The 20,556-nt window shown below is 41.7% G+C and overlaps 3 protein-coding genes across 4 annotated transcripts in view; all 3 read right to left on the bottom strand.

Annotated features, from left to right (window-relative positions):
• The window catches only part of LOC131246860 (mannosyl-oligosaccharide glucosidase GCS1), a 40,267-nt gene extending 36,181 nt beyond the window's left edge, over positions 1-4,086 (bottom strand). The window contains exons 1-2 of the mRNA XM_058247308.1: positions 3,648-4,086; positions 2,864-2,937 (exon numbers count right to left, since the gene is read on the bottom strand). Coding sequence (XP_058103291.1) covers positions 2,864-2,937; positions 3,648-3,971 — 398 coding nt within the window. The 5' untranslated portion in view covers positions 3,972-4,086. The remainder of the gene's footprint in view (positions 1-2,863; positions 2,938-3,647) is intronic.
• Positions 4,087-7,469: 3,383 nt separating this feature from the next.
• On the bottom strand, positions 7,470-9,131 carry LOC131246859 (uclacyanin 1). Its single transcript, XM_058247307.1, has 2 exons — positions 8,936-9,131; positions 7,470-7,900 (listed from the first exon to the last, which is right to left on the bottom strand). Exons 1-2 carry the CDS (start codon positions 9,129-9,131, stop codon positions 7,569-7,571), a joined length of 528 nt encoding a protein of 175 aa, XP_058103290.1. The 3' UTR covers positions 7,470-7,568.
• Positions 9,132-11,109: 1,978 nt separating this feature from the next.
• On the bottom strand, positions 11,110-20,404 carry LOC131246858 (triacylglycerol lipase 2-like). 2 transcript variants are annotated; one of them, XM_058247305.1, is made up of 9 exons: positions 20,169-20,398; positions 19,806-19,916; positions 16,175-16,315; positions 15,724-15,834; positions 13,101-13,244; positions 12,449-12,489; positions 12,096-12,175; positions 11,770-11,865; positions 11,110-11,554 (listed from the first exon to the last, which is right to left on the bottom strand). In XM_058247305.1, exons 1-9 carry the CDS (start codon positions 20,370-20,372, stop codon positions 11,235-11,237), a joined length of 1,248 nt encoding a protein of 415 aa, XP_058103288.1. In that variant the 5' UTR covers positions 20,373-20,398; the 3' UTR covers positions 11,110-11,234. The 2 variants fall into 2 exon arrangements, with proteins under 2 accessions (XP_058103288.1, XP_058103289.1); XM_058247306.1 differs by lacking the exon at positions 16,175-16,315 and having other exon boundaries at positions 20,169-20,404.
• Positions 20,405-20,556: the final 152 nt, after the last annotated feature.

Below are 20,556 nucleotides of genomic sequence, written 5' to 3'. Positions count from 1 at the left end.
AAATACACTGACATCCGCATGTAGGGAGGCAAATGCTTTGCCCCTGTTTGTTTTGCTAAAGAAAAGTACCGGAAAATGATTTTCAACTGTCTGGATTGCAAGCACAGTAAGGGAAACCTTTTTTCTCTCCAAAATTGCCACATAAAACATCACATCAGACGCAGTCTTTTCCCTCCATTAAACTTTTTGAAAAAAAGTAGTACACCCTTGTTAATGAGGGAAAAGCAAATGCAAATACTTTGCCTTTGCATCCGCTGCTTCTCAAACACGTACAAACGTCTTGTCGATGCAAGCTGTTTGCATTCCTCAGTTCTCATTCAATCAAAATGGGTGTTTACACAATTTCTTTCAAAACACAGCATAAAAATTGGCCAATTAGAGAGCTTTAAGGAGAAATGGCAACATATTAAAAAATACATAGCAAGAAGAATGTTGCAGGGAGATGTGCTAGAGCAAGAAAAACTGCTCCAGCCTCACAATAGGAACCATAAATCAGGGCCATGCACGATATATCAGCTGTTTTGTTGGCCCTGCATGGGCAAATGTGAAGGCCCCTTGCATTCATCCACATGATCATGATATCGGACTGCTAAGGTGGGCCCCACCATATACGTGCTGTGGCCAAAAACTCATATCAATCCAATTGTTAGTTGAGCCAGATGTGGGGAAAAAAAGGGTGGTTAGAAAAAACTAATCAGCTCTCAGCATTCAGCACACACGTGTGGTGAACTTGATGAACTCACCAACCTGATTTTCACACAACAAATTACAGCCCACCTGATGAATGGCCAAGGCCTCAAACAGGATATGGAATCCAAATATAGCGAGTGTCATTAGCAGAGCTCCACTGACAGAGATTATTGAGCACATGTTTTCAAAATAATTAAACTTGCAAAAATGAGAGAGAGGAAGAGTAGGGACCTAGATCATGTTAGATGCATTAAGAGAGATGAGCAGAGGATACTAATTAAGGACAATGAGATCAACGAAAGGTGGTGAAGCTATTTTTAGAATTTGTAAATGACAATAGCATAGGGATAGAAAGAACCATAAACTCAAATGATGTCAGAGTCGATAGATACTTTCATAGGATTAGACTATCTTATGTGAAAGAAGCTTTGAGAAAGATGAAAACGAAAAAAGGTCCTTGGACCAAATGGTATATTAATAGAGGTTTTTTTTTTTTTTTTTTAATTTTTATTTTTGAAAGATGGTATATTAATGGAGGTTTGGAAGAGCATGGGAGATATTGGGTTATTTTGGTTGACAAGGTTGTTCAATAGGATTGTAAGATTGAAGAAAATGCTAGACAAATTGAGGACTACCGTAGTACCTTTTTATAAGTAAAAAAGAGACATAAAGAGCTGCACTAACAATCATGGGATTAAAACTTATGAACCATATTATGAAAGTTTGAGAAAGAGTGATTGAACAAAGACTAAGGCATGAGACAAATGTATTAGGACATCAGTTTAGTTTCATACCAGGGAGGTCTAGCACTGAAGCTATTTTCCTACTTCGACAATTGATGGAGAAATATATGGAGATGGGGAAGGATCTCCAGTCTTTATTGACTTAGAGAAAGCTTACAATACTATTCCTAGAGAGTTAATCTAGTGGGTGATGAGAAAGAAAGGACTTTCAGGAAGGTATATTGACATGATTAAGGATATGTATGACAGAGCAATAAAAAATGTAAGGACCACTAGTGGAGAGAAAAGTGAGTTCCTAATTACTGTAGGCTTGCACCCGGGGTCCACATTGAGCCCGTACCTTTCCATTGGTTATGGACAAGTTAATAAGGCATTTGCAAGAAAAAATCCATTGGTGTATTTTGTTTGCAGATGACATAGTTTTGATTGACAAGACAAGGAAGGGCATAAACAAAAAGCTAGATTTATGTAGGAATGCTTTAGAATCTAAAGGATTTAAAATTAGTCAGAGTGTTAGACTAAAACATAGTATACGGAGTGCAATTTTAGTAACAATAACAGTGGGAACGAGGAAATAGTTAATATTACTGACCAAGAAGTTCCCCAAAATGACCAGTTTCGATATCATGGGTGATAATTCATAAGAGTGGAAGATTGAGAAGGATGTTGACATAGAATCCAAGCAGGGTGGAAGAAATGGAAATGTGCCTCTAGAGTTTCATTGGATCATCATGAACCACTAAAGCTGAAAGGGAAATTTATAGGATTACTAAAAGAACGGCCGTGCTTTATGGGATAGAATGTTGGGCAATTAAGGAACAACATGTTCAAAGGAGAAGTGTAGCTAAAATGAGGATGTTAAGATAGATGAGTGGCAACTAGCAAGACAAGGAACGATAGAACTAGAAATAAATGCATTAGAGGGAATTTAGGAGTAGCATCAATGGGTAATAAGATGAGGGGAAATAAACTTAGGTGATTTAGTCATGTGCAATGGAGACACAAGAACTGCATCGATTGGAAGGAGTGAGTTGGTGCTCTTTTTTTCTTTTTTTCTTTTGGAAAGGCAAGGCAAGTTGGTACAAGTTAAAGGCTCTAAAAGGGCATGGAGAAGGCCCAAAAGGACGTGGGTGGAAGTAATGAGAAAAGACTTGATGACTTATGGTCTAACTGGAGTTATGGTTCTTCATAGAACAGAATGGCGTACAAGGATTCGTGTAGCCAGCACCAAATAGTTGGGAAAAGGCTATGATGATAACATTTTTAAAAATAAATAAAGAATGTATTATTATTTAGAAACAATAAATGGATGGTCCTACGACAACAACTTTGGAGAGAGAGAGAGAGAGAGAGAGAGAGAGAGAGAGAGAGAGAGAGAGAGTTTGTGCAGATGTGAGTAAATTCCAAAATTCTACCACAATGTAAGTTACCTCGCACGAATTCCAAGGTAAACCAGTGGGCGGTAAGTTCCCCAGTACAAGCTCTCCTTATGCTCCCCTTGAAACTGCGATTTTCCCACCAAAAATGAAAAAAGAGAAAAGGAGTAAACATATGATGCTTGGCCTGACCTGGCAGCATTTTTTGTTCAGGTCAGCACCTGAGGCCACCTTTTAGTAATTCAGTCCAATCATAGGATATTCATTGATGGGGGAAAAACAATAGGACAATCCCACCCGTGTGATTGTTATGGTGTAAATGGATAGTTGAAAGGAAATTATTGCCAACGGTGCATATCCAACGTGAAGAAGTCAACTTGTGGGATGGCGGGGAATTCACCAGTATAATATATTTTTGGTCCATCTCCCAAATAGAGAAGATGTAGCTAGATGAACAGTCTGGATCACTGAAAGGTGGACCAGTCGATGGAAAATTCTGGCCAAACAAAAGCATTCAAATGATCACTGCTTTTATTCTTTCTGCTTTTTATAAATATAGTTATGGTTTCTTTTTACCCATCAAACATGGACAGTTGACTAAAACCTCCATTTCTGGACCGCCAATCAGACAGCCAACACGATCCCATGGAGAAAAATGTTTCAGGGCGCAGCCTATCTACAAGAGGACAACAGGATGAACAGTCCGGATCAGCAGGAGATGGGCCCCACCGATACAGTTGCCCGATGTCGAGCGCCAAATTAAAACCCTCAGAAACTCACACTCAAAACGAAATAAATATTAAAAAAATCAAGTTATCAGCTGCGGAAATCACATCACCTGGGGAAGATCCATCATCTTTGGGGCGGGAAGCGGCGTAACAACCCTAGACCTCTGAGAATCTCGTCCTCCTCCTTCAGTATAGCTGGCATGCCGATAAATCACAAGAACGACAATCGCGAATGCAATGATTCCAAACCCTAGCAAGGCCTTGAGATCGACTTCCATCATTCGAATCGAACTATGATCTGTGCCTGTCCTCTCCTTCCGAGTCCTTGCAATCGGCTTCTGTTTGTACAGAGAATCGGGATCGGGAGAGGCCGAATCGACGGACGAGGGTTTGGGTCTGGTGCGGGCAGCTCTTCTGCTGCTGCTTCCTGTCATTCTCTCAGATTGCGATTTGCGAGAATTAGGGTTTTGGCATTTGACAAAAATGTCGGGTTTCCAGAGGGTTTTGGCAGTTTGAAGTAGAGTCCGAAGACTGGAGAGGGCGAATCAGAGACGCGGGGGAGTAGAAAACGGTCGGACGGGACTGGTACGTGTACTCTCTCGCGTGAAATGGCTTGGATGCATCGCGGCACGCCCGCAGATTTTCCATCCGTGTGAGACATCCAGACCATTCATCAGGTGCCTGGATCAACATTTTCAGTTCTGATCTGACTGTGTGGTCTATAATTTTATGAAGAAAAATGGGCGGTTGGAAGATTATGGTCTGTGGTCTATATTCCTCCTGAGCATGTTTCCTGCCTAATGATTCCCAGGGGCTGATTTGGTGCAATCTTCATGATGTGTGGCCCAGATTAGCATGTGCTGTCTGGATGTGTTCTGCAATCTGCATTGGGATGGCTATGGGCCGGGAGGCGCTTCGATCTGTTTGTTGGGCCGTCCGCACATGCTTTGACCCGGCATTCACAGCTCAGGTGGGCTTCGCCCAAGTGATTTTAGCCCAGCCTTGTCCAACTTTATTCGTATTTATATGATTTAATATATTAATTTTTGAAAGAGTTCAATTCTTCCGCAAAATAACACTCTTATCCTCCACCTTGCAGTTGCGAATCATCCGGCAAACATATTAATGATCCTTTGCAACAAGTGGCATTGTTTGGCATTCAAGGCTATGCGATAATTACTTCATACATCTGTTGTACCAGCTTATACGAATGTAACAAAAAAATAATATATTAATAAATTAAATGTGTCATATGATAAAAATAATATTTACTATTCAAATCACTATAAGTTTATTGTGGTATTTATTTGTCATCCAAGTAATTCATGAGACTACTTCCAATGGAGTCAATGGAAAAGATATTAGTGCAGTCAATGAATTTAGTAGGGCTCAAGAAGATTTTAAATAGCAAGTGCCAAACATGGCCTTTTTTAATTTTGGATCTACTTGTTTTTTTATAATTTGTTTTAAAATGATCTCACCCTTTGTTGCGGAGAGATACTTGCAAATATTTGACTGTTACAGCAAAATATAAAAGCTAGAAGAAAAACTATAAACAAGTTGCATAAATCAGCCCCACGTTCATGTAATAGAGACAGGAGTTTTATTGTTGGGGATTCCTCCTCATGTGGAGGTGGGACCCATATGTGCAGCCTTACATAATCTTTTTCGTCCACATGGCCCTCGTGAGGGTCTTTTGGACTTTTAGCTGAGTAAAGTAGAAGAGAGAAAAATGGCTTTTTGTGCCTAAAAAATGTTCTAGCAACATTTTGGAGTTTTATGTCTTTAAGAAAAAAGAAGAGAAAATGAGTTTTATAGAAGAAGAATATCAAGAGGCTCTTACCATTGAAATCTTTGCATCCAAGAGTTGCATCAGGGGTTTGTACAATTCATAATCAGTGAGAGAATATTTTCTTACATTGTTGTTTGAAATTCACTTATGAGTGATGTATTTGGATAGTATGTGTGTGTGTATATATATATATATTCTCTTGATGATTGTACTTCTATGATTTATATTACGATGGATTTATGTTAGATTAACTCCCGTGGTTATTGCCTTTACATTGGAAGGCTTTCCATGTAAAAAAAAATATTTATGTATTTTGCATGCTACGTTTTGAAAATTTACTTGTGTTGGAAGTGATTATAATCCATTAAATATTTTATAATAATAATTCTATTTATTAGCACACAAAAAGAGTGAGTGGTTTGCCAACACTTATTTCTTTACTAAAATAACAAAAATCAAAAGTACAAAGATTACCACTCTCTTGCTCTTATAATATATTACAAAAAGAATAAATCTTTAAAAGATCATTACCACTCTAAATGTGTTCTTCTTTTATAGACAACGCACCATGAAAGAGCATTATTAAAGCCTAGGAGAAACATTCTTCCCTTTGAGCGTACAAAAGAGGAGCAGATGTTTGTTGTCAAGGAAACATTCACGCATTTCAGATGCATATGCATTCTGCCTATTAAGTTGGTGGAAGAATTACCCCCTCTTGGGTCCTTACTCTTGCTCCGGTGGTAGAATCTTAGGAGTTTGAACACCTGGTCAAGGGTTCGAGTACTGAATTCTAAACCAGCCCTTTTACAGGACACTGGTTCATATGGAACGCGCAACATGTGTAGAGAGGGAAGTAGTGGTCTGCAAGCTGTGGGGACCATGGAAGATAGGTAAAAGCTTGTACAAATGAGCTACTCTATGCTTTGGCAGAATGGGAATCTTAAAAGCTGGGCATGTTAAAATTGCATGCACGGCCTATATTAACTCAGTCAAATTGTTTCAGTCATGGCCATTGCATCAGGTTATTTTTTTGGAGTTAGTTTAGTGTTTCTAATCTTTAATTAATATTAATTCAATGAATTTGAATTCTTGATTGTTTTCATTTAGTCATCCATTAATTAGCTAAAGAATTAAATTAATATATATTTTTAATAAAAAATTACGTAAATACAAACCCACATATTGGACAGTAATTTTCACTCATTGTCTTCCATGCGTATAACCTCCACACCTTAATGGGCTGTTATTGAGGTTGTTGGGTTGGAAAAAATCAAACATATTATGGTTTTCAACGTAACTCTTTCTAGTTTTATTGGGACTGCCAATCTGGTAGTGTAAGAAGAAGAAGAAGACGACTATTGAGTCCAAAACAGGATCCTAGCTTGCAAACCATGTTGTTGATGTACTTAAAGAGCTTTTGATGTGATACGTTTTCTCTATTTGTTGGTGCTTTATTTATATGAGAAACCATTTCATCATGTAGGAAAAGAGCTTTTAAACCGCTTACCATGGGCTTCCATGAAAAGGGGCTTGACGCGACACTTGATTGAGAAAGATAAACGTAGCCACTAAGAGACGCAATACTAACCATGGATTGAAGACCATGTTTACTCTCGGTCAAGGTTGGACTCAATCTGGTTTGACACCCCAATCGGCCCTTATCTCAAACAAGAAGGTCAAGAAAGAAAATTTTTAGAAGATTCTGGTATGCATAGGAGATTTATTGTGGAACTCATCTATTTGACCATCATCAGGTCTGATATGCCATTTAAATTAGTGTGGTGAGTTAGTTCATGCAAAGTCCAAAGACACTACACGTGGCAGTAGTTATAACTCACAAAGATCCTTAGGTATTTGAAATGCTCCCCTGGGACATCTCTGACTTGGGTAAGTCGGGATTCGACTTAGACTAGCCGAGTTGGTCCGAGTCAGTCATGAGTCTTAAAATCATGGTGCTAGCAGTTTGATTAATGAGTTAAATAAGTTGGGAAAAGTTCATTGGGTCTTCACAAAGAAATAGACCCAGCTCTACCTTATGGACACAACCCACTGGCCTAGGCACCCAGACCCAAAAACCAGCTGAGTAGATCCAAACCCAACAAACACATGAAACCTCATACTACTTGAACACAAACACATGATGCAAAAATTTTAAAAAATAAATAACATTCAAAATCCCAATACAATCTCAGCACAACTACAATAATCTCCAAAAAGCCAATAGCCAGACGAAACGGCTTCAAACCAAACCAATCAAACCAAAACCAACAGATACTCCCATGATAACAGATGAAGCAATATCATGGGCGAGTGTGGCTGAAGAAGTGGAAGCAGAAGCAGGTGAAGACGAAGCAGTTCCATTCCCTGTGAGAGTGTTGACCTTCAATTTCATCCCTTCATCACAGTGGCCCACTGTCCCACATGTGAAGTAGCGGTACCCCGGTTTGTCCAACTTCACCACAGTGGTACCGCCGTTCAAGGAGTCCAATGCATTATTCATGTTGCATTTGTTGTAGTCTTTCTCGCTCGCTAGTTCAACCACGCTGTGCAGGCCGGGTGTATACTTGAAAACTGTCCATAAAAATTATTTAATTATATTAAATAATAATAATATTGGATTGCGTATTGAGTAAGCGTTGTTGTGCCCACAGTGACTGTATGTGGTTTATCCATGCGGTCCATCCATTTTTCTACCTCATTCTGAGGGTTGAGTACAAAATTGAAATATATCCAAAGCTCAAGTGGACTCCATGACAGGAAACAAGTGGGAATAATGATTTCCATTGTCGAAACCTTCATAGGCCCCACGGAAATGTTTATTTGTCATCCAACCTGTTCATGAGATCACATGGATGAAAGACAAATACAAATGTCAGCTTGATCCAAAACTTATGTGGTCTCCAAGAATTTTTCAATGGCTGAAGTTCAATTCAGACTGTTTTCATGTGGTGTGGTCCACTTTATCTTTGGATATGCTTCATTTTTTTGGCCCAATTCCTAAAATTATCTGGTAAAATGGATGGACGGAGTGGATAAAGTACATAAATCTCGGTGGGCTCCCAACTTATTGGGCTTGTTTATCGGGTTTTGGGCTCTACTGGGCCTGACTATGCAAGCCCGATTAGAAAACTGTCGATCCCCCGGTCTAGCTTTTCGCAGAATCTTCTACGGAGGCATGGCACGAGCATGGTTAGCGGGCCTGGGTGGAGTTATGGCCCATCGCAACCCATAGGAGCCCACCAAGGCCCGGCCCTGGGTACATTCATATAACCGTCCAATTTTTTATATGAACATGTGTGGCCCACCATGAGCGACCAGGGCCACAGACGTATTGGATCAATAGGTTTGTATGACCTTATCATCAATAGGTTGTATGATAAATATCATTACAGACCCTAGGAAGGTTTCAACGGTGGACATCATTATCCTCACTGTTTCCTGTGGTTGTGGTCTACTTGAGCTTTGGATATGGTTGAATTTTCGGCTCATGCCCTAAAATGAGCTAGAAAAACAGATGGACGGCGTGGATAAAACATATACATTGCAGTGACGTGGTGTTAGGGTCACCACTCAATCCGTGTCCATATTGGATGAGGCGAAGCTTACCAAGTTCGTCGCCAACCCTGAATGTCTGGCCAGCTGTCCATGTGTCGAGATCAGCAGTCACATCCCAGCCGTCGCTTCCCCCGACCACATGCTTTGTCGCATGGGCCTCTCTTGTGGCCCACCCCACAAACATCACCATCGCCACCGCTACCACTCTATACAAACCTTGCATTTTCCAGAAATAATGCTCTCTCATGTGTTTCCTGGCCTTCCTATAAATAGAAGAGGGCCAGCTTGTAAACTGCAAAGGGCACGTGTTCTTCAATTTTCATTATCCTGTGTTAACTTCCATGACAACTCACAATTCCATCTTATAAAGAAGGCCTTGGATTCATTATAATAACTAAAATGCCACTCGAGGCTTTTATTTTATTTAATTTTATTTTACGTTGGATTAATCAGCTTTGTGTAGTCCCCTTTAGGCACGTGCGACATCTACCCCGTCCATCATTTGTGCCATATCATGTTAGGAGGCTGCGGATGCCTAAACTTGAAACGTACTGTCTGACGGACGCCTCATCTTTTGCCAAGTGGCATGCCAATGTGGCCATTTTGCAATCCAACTGGGCAGTGGGCACATGCTTGGGATATGCGCAGGGAAAAAAAAGACTTTGATACTCTGGCAGAGTTTGATAGGTGATACTCAGGCATTTAGTATTTACATACGTGGCATACAGTGAGTCAAATAAAACTGTCTGAATTACGGTTCCAGCTCAGATGTATCACGAAGTAAAAAATTACGCTTTTATTTTATCATCCGGGTACAAGATTGCTGTACGTCTATTGACGGTTAAAAACGAAAAGATCCAACGGTCCTATTTCTCAAAACAAGCGTCCACAAATCAGAGGTTAGCTGAGTACCTCTTTAGAATAGCCCACTGGTATGGCATTTTGGTAATTTTAATTTGTAACAGGGTCATTGTTTTTAAGAGTTTCCCAGTGGATTGCATTGCCCGCGAAGCTAAGCCCTGGTCTATCTTGACTTCAAAACTAAGGATGCAATGATTATCGTTAAAGGGCCCCAATTATGTTACCGTGATGGACACTTAAGCATAGATATATGCCCTTGATCCAACACATTCATGATGGTACACGTGGCAGTGTTCAGATCGTCCAGCAATGGTCCTCCCCGGCAGGGTCCATACCTCAAATATTAGTCCGGTTGGAATGGATTGCCGACTTGTCCGAGTCAGATGCGACTCATGTGAATTGACTCAGTGGGCCAGAAATGAGGGAACTCCTCAACGCTAGGGATCGATTGATTGGATTGACTGACTTGATTGATTACGAGGGGGTTGACTGAAGCGTCGATTCGGTCGGAAACGGATTGGCCAGTGACACTGCCACTAGCCAATGGCTAGTGGTCGCTGCTATGTGGGACCCATCATGATGTATTTTTTTCATCCATTCCGTCCATCTATTCTTCCAGATAATTTTATGCTATGAGCACAAAAATGAGGTTAACCCAAATCTCAATTGGACCACACAGTGTTGATTGAACGTCCACCATTAAAAACTTCTTGGGGCCCGCAAAAGTGTTGGATCAAGCTGATATCTATTTCTCCCTTCATCCAGGGGTCTGTATGACCAAATAAACATGTTGGATGCCAAATAACCATTAAAGTGAGCCCTAGGAGGTTTTTAATGGTGGACATTCAATAACTAATGTTTTCCCATGGTGTGGTTCACCTGATATTTTGATCTGCTTCAATTTTATTCTTTTTACAGACTTAAAACTATCTGTCAAAATGGATGGACGGCATGGATAAAAGATATACATCATGGTGGGGTCCACATAGCACCGACCACTAGCCTCCTGGCTGATAGCAGCGTCACTAGCCAAACCGCGTCTGATTCGGTTGGTCCCGTCCGGTTCAGTACCAGCAGTCACCCCTAAAATATGTTTGAATCAGCTCAACTCAGTGAGTCACAACTCAACTGGTCATCGAATGAGTCAGTCTGAGTCACCGAGTCAGAAACGATGGTTGGATGATCTTCCCATCTAATGATTCTTGATCGTTGGAAATTTGTGGTCGAGCTGATGATTGAATCTTTCAGCATCATCAAGGCCCACCTCATGAACTGTTTATATCCCATCCACATATGCCATTATACGGTCTGACCGTCTGATCGGATCACTGGATTTTAAAACACTGGTTTCAAATTCTAATTCATTGGATGAAGAACAAACCCAAAATTCTTTATTAAAAATTGCCCAATGTATCATGCAATGGAGATGAATTAATGTGGACATATTGATTGGAATGGTGGCCCATTTTATGAGTCAATCGGTCGATCCTCACCATCGATTGAAGAAGGCGATCAAAGCGTCATAGACGATCTTCTTAGCAGACCCTCCCATCACGAAATCTGCATGGGCGAAGTCCTTTATGTATTGAACTGTGAGCTTATCTCCATCGTGGAATTTGAGATTGTCCAATAAGAGCTCCACATCACGGACGTCAGATAGCGCATCTTGGCCACCGTAGCTAAGGAAGAGTGGCAGATCGTTGGGGATGCTCGACATGTTGTAGATCGGAGGCTTGCTCTGGCCATAGTACTTCATGTTCGTTTCGCTATTCCCATAATCAAATTTTGCTATGATGCCATCTCGAACGGCTGGATTGAACGGTTGGATCGGCATCAAGATAAAAGGTCAGTTATTAGTATCCGTGCTAATTTGAATATGTCCAATCCGATCATCAGGTGGGCCCCACACATTGTTGATCAATTCTTCTAAGTGTCCGTTTCTTATATACACTGTGGCCCACCTGATGATTGGATTGGATTGGATTGACTAGCAAGGGCTGGATTCTAGAGAGTTTGGAAGATACTCTGAGCTAGGTGGACCAGGTTCTTCGTGGACGTTGATTGCGGTTCGTACTGCAGGAAGAGATCGATGGTGGATACGTTGAGACAGCAGTTTTTACCTTTGGGTTAGTGGATTTAGGTAAGTAGTTAGTATTGGATAATGAATAGTGAGGAATCATCCAGTGCAAATGATTACACAGTGGCCGTGTTTGGATGGATAATTGAATTGGATTGCAAACTAGTAGTACTCGTGACAATGATTTGCTTATTTCTCAATCGAATTTGGTAGTGCATCCAAATATGCCATTTACGGAGTTGTTTTTAGAATGTGGAGAGAATGCATCCGTACCAGTAAATGATGACATCAGATCGTAGCAATCGATCCCAGGATACGCACATAGAGCTTTCAGAAAAGTAGCCACAGCTTCTCTGATTTCTCATCAAACAAGATCGGATTTTTAGTATACAAAGAATGGAGTGGGCCATATTTCGGTGAATCAAAACCGTTCACATGGTGGATCGCGTAGAAAGAATTTTCCGAGCAACAGATCGAGTTTCTGGGATAATACATTGTGGATGATATTGAGATATGAAGTACCCCTTGAAGGTGTTCACTAGATGAACGGCTTAGATTACCAAGAGGTGGGCCCAACCTCTTAGATGTAATGTTTAGCTATGCATGAGAATGGAATAACCCCTTACCCTATTGGATTGAATTCTGCAAGACCAAACCATATTGTGATCTGATAACGGAAAGAAAATTACATCAGAGAATAGCAACCAATGATCACAGGTGATGAGAGGTGGCCTACCAACTTGGCCCACCTGATGGGACATGCTGGACCGTACATCTGATCCATGTCGGATCAAGATCAAGTAACGATGAGATTCAATCATCAACAAACCTGCTGTATCTCTACCATACCTGATTTGCATACAAAGGGGTGTATGCAAATCAACGAGAATCAATGTAAAATCCATGGTTTTAAGACTGGGTTACTTGGGTCAACCCTTTTTTGGTCCTGAGTCGAGTCAGGACTCACTGAGTCGGACCAAGTTGGGCCTATTTCACTGAGTCCCACTTCAGTGATGGTCAGCAACTTCTCACCATGGTTTTAATTGATGTGTTGAAAGGCCGATCATCAATCCATACTGTCCATTTATTCATACGACTAGCCACAAGCCATGGTGCACAATGTCACATGGATCGGATGAACTACAGTGGCCATTGCTGTCTGTTTCTACTGGTCATAGTGCAGGCGACTAGAATCATCAAACCATGGTGTGGCCCATTGAATAGACATTTCAAGATGATGATGAGACCTATTTTATAATGAAGGAAACGGAGGCATACTTCTCCAATGAAGGATCTGGCAGCGATTTGTCCAATTGAAGTGGTCATATGGCTCAAATAAGCGATGGGGCTGAGCAACGCTGCTGATTTCAACTGGTCCACCAACTTGCCTTGAGACAAAGATGCCAGAGCCATCAACGTCCCCTGCAAAAACAAAGGCCCACCTTCAGATTTCAATCAGCCATCAAGATATCAGTACATCAGGTGGGACACACAGATCACATGGCACGTAAATTGACACACCATCAGCCATTAAGATATCAGGGTTGTCAAGCTGGCTCGAGGCAGGCCGTGATTGGCCCAAACCTAACATCTTTTGGCTTTTGCCCAACGGCCCTTGATTCAGGCTCGTGATGGGGCATGATAGACTAGTGGCCCAGTCCATGCCGGCGGCCAAAAATGGGACCCGTGCTTGCGTTGTGGCAGTTCGGCCTGGAAGGCAAGTGGGCCTAAACATTTACATGGAGTATGAAAAAATGACAGATGGGCCAGGTAAACTTTAAGGTGTACGAAGTATCATATTTGACTCTTGGAGCGGAGCGATAGAGACTCCATTTAACGTCAGGTTGATCTAGGCTGGAGGCAGACCTACGTCAAAGTAACCCCTCTTTGAAACACTTTGGTATTGCTCCTGAATCAGAATACAAATAATGAATCAGAGCACATGGAGCCATCTCGTGATTTACCCGGTGTGAGATATCACATTGTTCGAGGAACCCTAGATGCTGTCGGAGTAAAGGATCCTTAACAAGGGCGTTCTAGTGCGTTGTAGATTCTTATCCAAGACTTGTATCATTTGATGATGCCATGTGAATCGCTAGAAACATGTGAAGTGTATGGCTAACCCAATCACGAAAGTTTCATAAAGGGACTGGAGCAGGCTACCATGAGACAAACGAATTGTTGATTCATCGCCGGAGATGGCTTAGAACCAATAGTTCATTATCTAATGGATCTTTCCGTTCTAATACTCCATCCGAGAGTTATCAGTATTTATCAAATCTGTTCCTATCTAACGGAACGCTATGGAGGAAGGACTTACTATCTTTGGGATATGATGCTACACCGCTGCTCAATACCTTAGTAGATCGACTCTATTACATAAGTTGATTCCTAACTTTTATCTCATATCATGACATAAGTAAGCAGTTCTTATTGTATCGGCTCCCAAACCTCGCTAATTGATCTTTATGGTGCTTCTTCCATCAATTAGATCCTTTATCCATAGAATCTAATATATAGGCCATACCTATTTCTTCATATTTCAGCTCGTATGGATCTTTCATCCTGGTCGGAGGAGAAATTACCAAACATCTAGCATTCCCTCACGCTTGGCACCAATGATTCATGAAGGTTTAATTATTGAATCACTTCCCAATGGTATGTTCCGGGTTCGTTTAGATAATGAAGATCTGATTCTAGGTTATGTTCCGGCTTGTTCATGTCTGGCCCTAGGAACTGGGACCTAGGGCCAAATCCCGCCCACCCTAACTATCCACCATCTCCTACCAGCATGGGTCCCACTGTTTTCTAGAGTGATTTACAAGCTTCGGCAGGAGGCCGACCTACCTTTGGGGTGGTGTGGTCCACTTACCACGAATGGCCAATCCAGATCAGTTGGGGGTAGCAATGGACCCAGCACCCGATAGGCCCATTAGTTTGGCTGATGGTGGCACGATCAATTCGGGCTGGGCTTGCGCCCCATTCATTTTAGGGGTCGTTTGGCACGTGGATTTGAGGGGGTTTCAAATCCCATGCTTGTTTGGCAGCATAAAGTAAACGGTGTTTTCAAATCCCCTCTTTGAGGGGTTTGAAATCCACGGTGAGAGCTTGGATTACACCTAAAATCATTTCAATAGTTGCAGGTGTAACATGTGTGTCACTATACACTATCATTTTATTGGGCACATGGCCCACTAATGATAATCAGCACCGTCCAAATATTGCCTATGTAAATCAGCACCGTCCAAACATTGTCCATGTAAATCAAGTAAGTTACTTTTTTGTACTCAAAGCAGTAGATAAGTAACTTAATTATTTTAATAAATAAGATTGGTTTATGATTAATTATAAATAAAAAATTTTATTTAAAAAGTACTCAATCACTTTAGTTAATTTTTTTAAAACTTGGAATTGATACCAGGACCTCGTGTTTACCAAACATACTGATGTTCTTAATACGTAACTTATATTAAGCAACTTAAGATCCATTTGGCAGAGCTCGTACGTACATGCTTTTATCATAAAAAAATGCTATTCAAAATCTCAGTTGCAACGATGCATACATGCATATATCTTGCATCTAGACCATTGTTTTCATTAGTCTAAATATCTATTTCTTTGTGTATATGTGGTCCACTTGATCAATGGTTGGATTAGGAGCACTCTATGGGGAGTACCATAGAGTTGCATACGATAAAATTTGGGCTGGGCTCTGGGCCATAAAGGGCTTGGCCGTACGGGATATGTAGTACTGGGTAGGCCAAACGTAGACCAAACCCAGCCCATTGGCACCCCCAAGATCAGGATAGGCTAATAGTGCTGCATACACTGAACGTTTGGTGTATACACCTGGTCAATCCCCGAGAATAGAAAACAACCGTAAAAGAAGTGAGAAATTTACCAGAGAATGGCCGACGTAATCCAGCTTCTGGCCCGTTTGGCTGTGCACGAAATCGAAAAGAGCAGGAAGATCATGCTCAACCAGTTCATCCCATGACCAGGCCCAGAAAGCCTGCAGAAAAATCGATTTGCGTTTGTATTAGTTAAGACTATATACGAAGAGTAAAAACCATAATTCACTTCCAATCAATGGAGTGTGGCCAATCAGAGTTGTGGGTCTAGCTGATTTTTTGTATTAGCATCTAAAAAAGAGGAAAGAGCCTGATAGACGGATTGGATTTCACACATACAATTATGGTGGGCCCCACATATCTGGATGTTTACTCTCTACGTAAAAAAGGAGTTGGAGCACATCATGCTGGATGTAGCACACGTGTCATGTGAGCACATCCCACACATGATCATGACTCTAGAGTTATATTAGAAAATCAAGAGGAGAAGAATGAATGGACCGGATTGATTGGATCAAGGGATGTATGAGTGCGGCTCCATCGGGTCCCTCTAGTGTTAGAGATCCACACGTCGAATCCGCTGTCCGCCAAGACGAATCCGAGAGACAGATCAGGAGAATCCAGAAGCCACGACATCCCATCCTGTCACCATCACATGAATGAATCTCAATGCGTCAATGCCTTCCACAAATACATTCTCATAAGCACGTGCGAGAAAAACGTGCACGTGGCACTTTGGTGGGCCACACTAGGATCCGTGGGTCCCAACGTTCACTCAAACCCGCAAGCGGGATTCAAATTTCTTAAATGTTGGTGAACCATCCACCTTAGATGGGACTTAAATATAAGCCAATCCAGACCGTACAATCTAGTCTCGTCGTGGATGCAGCAGATTGTTAAGATCACGCTGACTGATCAGTAGGTGGCCATCAAATACATGGTCCAAACTCAATGGCGGATGCATGTAGTTAAGGATATCCAATCGGTGAGATGTTTCGAATATGCTCTATCCACGATGGTCCCGACATTTGGATGGCATGGATTGATCTCCATGCATGCCACGTGTACTGTGGACGAGTCGCCACCATTTAAGAAATCTTGCAAAGGTTACCCCTCTCAAATCATGTTCATACATGTATTCATACATGATACAGCCATGCATGCAATCAATCCAAACATGCATGCAGTGTACGTAAGCTGTGGGATCATCAAGGCCCACCATTTTAATCAGTCAAAAGAGAGACGTACACGTGTACAGAGAGACAGAAAAGGAATTGTATTTTGCTTTCAAGCCCGAAAATCTCTCCCACCGCTCGCATGCTTTCATCGAACGGTGAAGGGATCTAATTTCACTACCTTCTTACTCCGCCAGAGTGTGCTGATCTGTATGCATGCTGACAGACACTTACGCGTGTCATATACGTACCTCAGGACAAAACCTCTGAATGGTGGAGCCCACATAGAAATGTTATATGCAGAAAATAACATAGAATCGATGTTTCTGACCAGTCGATTGGAAGATATATAATGAACGGCTAAGACTAGAAGTTCAGTGTTCAAATGGATAAATGTCCATTGATACAAAGTTAGGATATAACAATCTATCTATTTTTCCCTTTTTTTTTTCAATATAATTAAGGTCTGGCATTTGGACGGTCTGGATTCAGGAAATTTTGTGCGTGTATATACGTAGGACGAGTGCATATGTACGTATTCCATACTCCACTCGAGGATGAAATATTGCTAGGCCGTTGAATTTAACGTGGAACTTGGGTTTTTTACCATTATTAGCCGGACAGAAGAGATACTCGTCTCTGTCGCGACTGACAATCCATCGTCTGTCGAAGACCACTGGGTCCGCATGCTGAGTGATCCAATAATCGAAACCGTTCATGTTCTGGAATATATTTCCTAAGGACAATCCATTCCATGCTGAAAGGATGATGGAGATCATCACTATCAGTACATGAATTTAGAACAGCGAGAAGAAAATTCTCAATGGCTCGCCGCTCGCATTTAACGGTAAAAATCAAAAGCGAGGATCATCAATTAAGAGTCATTGTAGAAAAGCAGTTTATTTGTGTCATTATAGATAATATGAACGGTTCACAGCATCGGAATATCTTATCCGGTGGGCCCCATTGTCAGGCAACTCAAGCTGGATTGTTAGTCGCGACAGAGTCAAATGAACTCCTTGCAAAAGTTCCCGGGAATTTTTGCAGCATGAAATTTCGCTGTACCTGAATCTGGCGTTTTCTTTTCTTTTCTTGGTACAGCCCAATGCACGGTAGAGTTACTGTCGATATTGCCAACATGTAATGTATGCAGACATCCAGACTGTCCAGATGGTGGGCCCAGGAATGTAGATAAAATAGGCAGACTCAGGTCAGATGAGCCATAAGATGGAATATGATTGACCGACGATGGTACATAAATTATTGTTAATGTTGATCTGTATGCCCCATGTGATGAATGGACCGTCCTGATTTAAATGTATGATGGGATGAACCTTTTGGACGGTTCGAATTTCCACAGACGTGATATGTTGGCCCAACAGCAAGGCAGACGTTAGTTTTACCGTTCATTGAGGTGTACTGACGTACGGACACATCTCTTTCGGCCTCCAGGAGTTTCGATAATGGGGAGAAACGACAAAGGTACTCGCAATGGTAGGAGCAGGAGTGTCATCTCCTGCACGTGCCAATGTTGATACATTTGTGGCATCCAGACCGTTCATCAGGAGCGTCCATATTCTGTAGCCCCAAGTATCGGGTAGTTCTGGTCAGCAGGTAGGCATGAAGCGCATCGTTCATAATAATTGACCTTATAACAGGGACAAAGCTGATGAACGGACCAGAATGGTTAATGAATCACTGTACGTAGATTGTTTGGGCCGATCTGATGAAAGGTCCGGATATGTCACACACGTGCGACGGTGCGAGGAGTAGAATTCTTAATCATACTCTCGCGATTAGGCGTTGGAGTTTAAATGCAACACGTTAGTTCATATACCCTGGCATGGTATAGTCGATCATACTCGTGCAAATATCCATCGTACACGTAGAATACATGTTCGTCAATCAAGGCTGTCCAAATCATCGCTTTATCATGGATGGGCCACGTCTGTGAGTGTGCACCATTTGGATGATCGTAGCCATCTAATCTATGGCCAATGAAATAGACAACCAAAGAGACAAGTAGTCCGACATGTACGATCACAAACGATCTGATTCAATACGAGAATGACACATGTCCGCATATGCATACGAGTATGATTATCAGTCGCAGCAGGCTATGAAATGATCTCTTGTTTCAACAACAAAGGGGTGTTTCTGACCGTCCATCAAGATCGGAAGTGAAAAGGTCGGGATCGGAATCGTCTGCCTTACCTGTCTTCCTGGAGCGTAAAACACCCAACCTCTGTAGGTCCCACCATGTTGCATATGTAAATCCACTCCGTCCATCAGGTGAGAACCCATATTTGAACCGCGCATTCAAAATTCAACCGTACAGAAAACTCTGATTGTCCACACCACAGGGAAAAATATCAAAATGCCCCTGAAACCGCTAAGTTCACGAGATGTGGTTAATTTTTCTATCTTCACTTCATCCTGATGATTCAAAGCTGACTAACGATTTTGATAAAAGATACAAACTGTGGTGGTCACATACAAATGCCTATGGTTGGAATCCCATCCCCATTGTTCCCTGTTCTGTGCTCAACCTGAGCAGTCGATCTGGTTGATTTTTTTTCCTGTTACATAGAATCAACTACAGAACCCGATTGACGGAGTGGATTTTTCATATACAAGATGGTGGACCCATCGCTTCGATTGTGGGTGAATCCCATCCCAAAGTTTGAATCAAGTGGGCTAAATTCATGGGCTAAATCTCATCATGCCTGAGCCCGGCCCTTTTCCAGCCACATACACGTGTGCACGTGCACAAGCATGACAGTTTGTTCTGACTTCCATGCATGCATGAAAACATATGCTCTTACATAGATATGCATAATATCATGTATGATAACATATATACATCTCTTGACTAGCCAGCTGTGACGTGTCTGCATGCATGCATATAAATGTTAGTACGTACGTACATGCATACACATATATACATACATACATACCATGAGAATTCCATGTTGAAGTAGGACCGGCTGCCTGATCTTCCCACTTCCTTTAACGCGTCCTTCTGGTATCCTATGCAACGTAAGAACATACCCATCTTGCGTTTTCACCTACACCACAAGCGTACGTTAGTAGCCACCCTTGACAATAGATAGTGGTAACTTATCCACATTCAACAGAAAACCTGGCACATATGTTCCTCAATCCAGACCGTTCAAATCGTGAGCACCACAGTGGATGGAGAATATACAGAAATGGCACCGATTGATCTTTTTTATTTTTTGGGGGGCCCACCATTTGGGCGGTCTTGGATGAGTGAATACCATTTAGAAAATGGGAAAAAATGGACATGGTATTATTACTTTAAACTCCTTGCAGGGGTAACCGTGAACGGCCACGAATGACTCACATATCCCAACCAACGGTGGAGTCTGCGCGACGGGTAGATCCGAGCCATGGCTCATGAAAAGGTCTGATTTCGTCGAGCCATGGGCTCGACCGGGCTCGAAGATGAGACCTAAGAAGCATGTAGCAATGAACACCAATCCCATCTTCTTGATTGCCATCTCCTTGCATATCTCTAAGAGGCCCGAGGCTTCCTTTTATATATATATATATAGAGAGAGAGAGAGAGAGAGAGATTTTTGCCTATGATCTAGCTAGTGCCAACGTCATGATTCTATCACTATAATTACAGTGTAAATGAGTGTGGGCGCTACCGTGACATGTTCATGTATGCCATCCCGAGTT

The sequence above is a fragment of the Magnolia sinica genome, chromosome 5 (assembly GCF_029962835.1).
Source record: "Magnolia sinica isolate HGM2019 chromosome 5, MsV1, whole genome shotgun sequence".
NCBI lineage: Eukaryota > Viridiplantae > Streptophyta > Magnoliopsida > Magnoliales > Magnoliaceae > Magnolia > Magnolia sinica.
The sequence above is the reverse complement of the archived record's forward strand: the minus strand, read 5'-3'. Positions and strand labels throughout refer to the sequence as shown.

What these genes read in the sequence shown, in the direction of transcription:
- LOC131246859 (XM_058247307.1), bottom strand. Translation starts at nt 9,131, where the DNA reads ATGAGAGAGCATTATTTCTGGAAAATGCAAGGTTTGTATAGAGTGGTA. An exon ending in CAGGGTTGGCGACGAACTTG is followed by an intron (nt 7,901 to 8,935) that starts GTAAGCTTCGCC and finishes TTTTATGGACAG; the next exon opens with TTTTCAAGTATACACCCGGC.
- LOC131246858 (XM_058247305.1), bottom strand. Translation starts at nt 20,372, where the DNA reads ATGGCAATCAAGAAGATGGGATTGGTGTTCATTGCTACATGCTTCTTA. An exon ending in GCAGAATTCAATCCAATAGG is followed by an intron (nt 12,176 to 12,448) that starts GTAAGGGGTTAT and finishes ATGAGAAATCAG; the next exon opens with AGAAGCTGTGGCTACTTTTC. An exon ending in TCTGATGTCATCATTTACTG is followed by an intron (nt 11,866 to 12,095) that starts GTACGGATGCAT and finishes ACTAACCCAAAG; the next exon opens with GTAAAAACTGCTGTCTCAAC.